Source organism: Pinus tabuliformis, chromosome 7, assembly GCF_031772625.1.
Source record: "Pinus tabuliformis cultivar Carrire ecotype Pingquan chromosome 7, CPIR1, whole genome shotgun sequence".
Classification (NCBI taxonomy): domain Eukaryota; kingdom Viridiplantae; phylum Streptophyta; class Pinopsida; order Pinales; family Pinaceae; genus Pinus; species Pinus tabuliformis.
Genome location: NC_142293.1, coordinates 790,514,902 through 790,520,349, shown reverse-complemented (window position 1 = coordinate 790,520,349; position 5,448 = coordinate 790,514,902). Strand labels below are relative to the sequence as shown.

Genomic DNA, 5,448 nt, shown 5'->3' with positions numbered 1-5,448 from the left:
TAGAGGCATCCTATTTTGTCATGGCCATGTCTCTGTGCGCGTATTTATTGGTGTCATTCTCATTCCAAGGTTTGAAATTTGGAGATGGGTTTGTATATTTTTGTACCCACTACTGGTTGGTATTGGTTTTCTTGGAAACATTCCCTCTAGTCTTAGTCCCTACATGTGTAACGACTTTTACTAGTGATTGATCGTTTCACTGCTCTGTTGTCACTTTTTTGCAGATTCTGTCCTTTCTTCTCCTAGATTTTCACAAGTAGTTGAGGATATTCCTTTGTTGCATGGTTAAAAGCTCGGAAATAGGTGCATGTTTCACATGGATTAGGAAAATCTCTAGCGATATGTCCATGTCGACCACAGTTGTAGCAGATGATTATTCCCGTTCCTCCATACAAATAATATTGAGGAATAAAATTTGTAGAAATGAAGAAGTGCATAAAAGATAATAATACAAAAAGGATCTTGAGCAACTGAGGTGGGCCCTAACCCAAGGAAGCTCATATCCCTGAAGGAAACACAATCTAAGAACAAAAGATGTATTCTATATATATATATATTTTATAACAAATATGACTTCACTCTACTCGTGGAAATATTTTGAACATTCTGTTTTAACTCTTAAATTTTCATCGTTTTTGTTTTCTTCTTTCAGTTTAAGATCCGAGAGCTTTAGAAAAGAGTTGCAGATATTCAAAAGCTTTAGAAAAGAATTAGCAGATATTATCCTAGTGCTTTAGAAAAGAGTTGGAGATATTCAAAATGTAAAACGCTGTAGCTATTGAATCATCAAAAGAATAGCAGCACCAAAATGAAATGATTGATACCTCTAATATTTTTGTTTGTGTGTGTCTGAAAAGAATGAAATAGTAGATGTAATAGAAAAGGAATAATTGGAATGAAAGGATCGGTGGAAGGGTCAGGTATCCAGAATTCATTCTCTGAATCACTGAATTCAATGGAATTGAATTGAGGTGTCATTCAGCCAAAATGCTTTTAAGGAGGTTCTAATCATTGGAAATCTTTGTCATTAGCTTTCCCTCCTGCCCGGAAATTTCTAGCTTAGAGGGTCGGGAATGGTTCAGCCGTGAGCTTGGGAAAAAATACTATTATTATGTGTTGCAGTCAGTTCATACTTCTGTAAATAAATATGCATACATGCTACTCTCTTGAGGAAACATTTTTGACCTGTTAACATGCTGTTTTAAATCTTAAAATGTGTGAAACATATATCAATGTCTTTGTCCGTGTCTTTCTGATTTCTTGATTTCGATCCAAGAGCTTTAGGGAAGAGTTAATAGATATTCAAAAGGTAAAACGCCAACACAAGGAAACCATAAAGGAAACGTTGTGGCCATTGAATCATCAAAAGAATCTCGAGCTCGATTTTGTATTACCAGTACCCAAAATGAATTGATTGTGTTACATGCGTTTATGTTTGTGTGTTTCTGACAAAGAATGAAAGAATAGATGTAATAGGAAAGAATAATTGAAAGTTTCTTTTTCTGTGTGTCTGAAAAAGAATGAAAGAATAGATCATGTGTGTCTGAAAAAGAATGAAAGAATAGATCATGTAATAGGAAAGAATGGGTGGAAGGGTCAGGTATCCAGAAGAATTCATTCGCCGAATTCAATGGAATGGAATTGAATTGAGGGTTCATTTGCATTCGGGAGGCGGTCCCTGTGGGAATCTTTTGGTGTCTCCACAGTAATCGTAGATCATGTAGTTCTTCCTCACCCACTCCAGCCTCTGCTCTTGGTTCGATTCCAAAGCAGCCTCCACTGCAGCGGCGTCAAAAGAAGAAGCAGTAGCAGCACTGAAATTGCGGAAGGATGCGACAAAGGGCGCTTTAGTCCAATCGGTCTTCACAAGCCCACCTCTGGTTGCCCAATCATCTGCATTCCAAAGGCTGGAGTAGACGCTCATTGCTTGGCTCTTGGGATAATGATAATTGTTATCCACTTTACCCAACTCTGTCTCCCTGTTCTTAAACACTCGAATAGGACTCCCGTCTACAGAAAATCTGAACAACAAATTACAACAATGTCAGGGTCATGGACTAGTTTGAGAGGTCACTGTATTGTTTTCAATAATATTGAAAGAAAAAGAATGAATGCAAAGAGTGATGAGAATACATACATGATTTGGTTTGATGTCCAGAGCACGGAGTAAGTGTGGAAATCCAGGGTTGGGTCGAACCACAAGTAAAATTGCTGCTCACGCCCACCAAGGCCTTGAGCAAAGACATTAGTGTGCAAAATATAAGGATCTCCGGACAGGTTGCCCAGAAATTCGAAGTCTAATGAACCAAGGTAGTGCTAATAATTAATTGAATTCAAATAAGGTGGAGTTAATTACATAAAAAGTAGTGACTGTGCCTGCAGAGTTGCCCGGTACCAACTTGATTTGGATATCAATCTTGGCAAATAGATACTCTTGCTTGGATTGAATACCACAACCTGTCATCAAAGAAGAATATTAAGATTAACTTATCTGATCTTAGTTGAAGTTCATTGACAGAAAAAGAAAAAGGCGTAGGTAGCAGAAGAAAAGCAGAACTTCAAATAGTACCTGAAGAGCGGTCAAGAGTAAGCTGCAACTCTTGTCCATTGTCAATGATTTTAGCACGATCATTGCCCCATGTAATGTCGACATCATTGTAGAAATTTGCAGAAGCAAGAGCTGCCGAGGAGGCCAATAAAAGAAAGAGGAGGTGAAGAGGTGTGTCCATGTCGATGTCGATTAGGGATTGGGAAAAGAGTTTGTGATGCAGAGCAGCAGTTCCAGAAACGAGAGAAGAGATAAATTGTCGCTGTTGAAGGTAGATGATGGGTTTGGGGCGAGTGGGTTTGGGTTTATATAGGGAGAGAAGGGTGTATGGCATCTGTGAGTGGGGAAGGGAAGAAAGGAAGGGAGGAGGAGGCGGAGGCGTGGTAAGGAGAAAACATCCGACGAAGAAGAAGCAGAGGGGCAGCCAGCCAACTGGTGTGGCTCTTTGGGTTTGGGCGTTGAGAAAACCAAGAATTCCTCATTTCCCTGTCTATTTGCGCGTTCCAACTCATCACTCTGCAGCCTCTCCATTCTCCGCGTTTCAGGTTCCCAACCCATCCAACATCCAACTGGCATTTTAGCTTTCACTTGCATAAACAAAGACAGCAAAGCAAAGAAAGCAGGTACGTTCCTTCCACCCACCCAGCGCCACCACCTGTCACATTCAATAATTAATCTGTTTTTATGTTGTCAAGCCTTTCAATAATTAATACGTGTTTATTGCATTGGATTCTCCAAGGAAAAATCACTCCCATTTTCTTTTGTTTCACTTTGACTCCGAGTTGCACTCTCCACTCACTACTAAATAGATTATATTAATAAGGTATCATAAAAATTATATAATGACTTGTTTTATATAAATTTGCAGTTTTCAAATTTTTTATTATGAAAATTTGCATATTTTTACCATTACTATAAAACTTCTACGAGTAATAAGTATATTGTTGTAGTAAATACTTAAAATACATATAATTTTAAAAAACATAAAAACTTAGGCTAAATTCATGTTCAATAACTACTTCCTCTTAATAACTTTGTATATTCATTTTCACTTTTTCTTTGGATTAATGAATAGTTTCTTCTTCTTTTTGGTTCCCCCTTTACGTTGTTGGAGACACGTTGGTTTGAAGCTACTGAAAGTGGATCCTTGTGACAGGTTCAAGGCTATATTCTTCAACATGCAATGCTCTGAAACTTCAACCTTCAAAGGATCAGACTCAGCCTCCCTTAACGCTCAAAGGTTCAACTACCTCTTCACCATAGATCAACTCGCTCAATGAGGGAAAAATAATTCGACACTTGCAATTATACTTTCATTTGGCCTCCTAAAGCACAAAAATTCAACTTTCACTCTAGATAGATAAAGCGACCTCCTTGCTAGATCAATTTGAGCTCCCTACAAGATCAATGATTAGCTAGGGTGGCTTTACAACCACCGAATCCAACTACCACCAACTAGGGTGTATGTTCCAGCACTGAAACTATGAAATATTGAGCGTCATCAAAGAATAATAAGATTATCGTAGCTTCATTGGAGTTAACTCAGAGAAAAACACATAACTAGCAAAATAAGTGTAGAGGAAGAGAAGAGCTTGATGGCATGAAAATCAAATTATTACCTAAAGAGCAGTCAATAGTAAGTTGCAACTGTCGTCCATTGCCAAGGATTTTAGCATGATCATTGCCCCATGTGATGTGGAAATCACTGTAGAAATTTGTAGAAACAAGAGTTGCCAAAGAGGCTAAAAATAAATACGAGGTGAAGGGGTGTGTTCATGTTGATTATGGATTGGGAATGGAATGGGTGAAGATGATGAAAGAACTTGTGATGCAGAGAAATTCAAGAAATTAGAGAAGAAAAATACAATCAATGTGTATAGAATAAATATGAAGTGTGGGTGTGGATGAAGGATGGGTTTGGGGTGAGTGGGGGTTTATATACAGAGGAGGGAGGGAAGGGCGTATGGAATCTGCGTGGGGAGGGAAGGGGGGAAGGAAACATCTAAATAATAGAGCCAACCATCTTATCCCCATCGTGTGGCTCTTTGCCTCTACAAGGAAGGGTGTATCACATCTGCGTGGGGAAGGGAGGGAATGAGGTAACTTTCAAAGAAGAGGCATAGAGGTAGGAAACTAATTCCCGTTGTGTGACTCTTTGTATTTGGTGTTGACAAAACAAAGATTTTCACATTTCTATGTCTATTTATGCATTCAAACTCATCACTCCACAACTTTTACAATCCCTGCATTTCAAATTTCCAGCTCATCCAACATCCAACTGACATTTTCATATGACTTTCATAAACAAAGAGAGCAAGTCCATTGCTTCCTTCCACCCATGCCCACTACCAATAACATTCAATAATTTATCTATTTTTATGTTTCCAATGGATTCAATCATTTATGTGTGTTTATTGCATTTGACTGTTTAGAAAAAATTACTCCCTTATGTTGCTTCAATTGCCTCCAACTTGGACTCTCCACACACTTTTAGTCTTATGGTCTCCCTTCCTGACAATGGCATTCATAAATGATTTTCCACGCCCATGATGACACTTCATTTGTGATTATATGTATTATTAATAACAATAATGAATAGTATTTACGCACATGCAAACACATAGTTTAACTAATAAACAAAATGACCTTTTTTCTGAGCATTTTTCTCTGTAATTTTTGTTCAAAATTCACTACATATTTTTAAAAATCATAAGTTTAAGTTGTTTAATTTTTAAAGATCGAGATTCTCGAGGATTGTTTAGAGTGTTGAATCCATTTTTGGATTCAAAAGCGTATTTTAAACCCATGAGGTGTGGACCAATTGGTTTGTGTGGGGTTCAGTCCCCATTAGGTCATAGTTTCAAGCCTCATGGGGAGGGGTTGAGGAGTGGAAGCCACAT

General features: G+C 38.1%; 1 protein-coding gene across 1 annotated transcript; it reads right to left on the bottom strand.

Annotated features, from left to right (window-relative positions):
* Positions 1-1,354: 1,354 nt before the first annotated feature.
* LOC149249940 (xyloglucan endotransglucosylase protein 1-like) lies at positions 1,355-2,932 on the bottom strand. Its single transcript, XM_089458853.1, has 4 exons — positions 2,570-2,932; positions 2,357-2,457; positions 2,138-2,211; positions 1,355-2,021 (listed from the first exon to the last, which is right to left on the bottom strand). The coding sequence occupies exons 1-4, from the start codon at positions 2,880-2,882 to the stop codon at positions 1,655-1,657; spliced, it is 855 nt and encodes a 284-aa protein (XP_089314979.1). The 5' UTR covers positions 2,883-2,932; the 3' UTR covers positions 1,355-1,654.
* Between the last annotated feature and the right edge of the window lie 2,516 nt (positions 2,933-5,448).

Bases quoted from the DNA above. Each gene is read 5' to 3' on its own strand.
- LOC149249940 (XM_089458853.1), bottom strand. From the start codon at position 2,882: ATGCCATACACCCTTCTCTCCCTATATAAACCCAAACCCACTCGCCCC. The intron at 2,212-2,356 runs GTAATTAACTCC...GGGCGTGAGCAG, and splicing joins GCACAGTCACTACTTTTTAT to CAATTTTACTTGTGGTTCGA. The intron at 2,022-2,137 runs GTATGTATTCTC...TTTGTTGTTCAG, and splicing joins TGGACATCAAACCAAATCAT to ATTTTCTGTAGACGGGAGTC.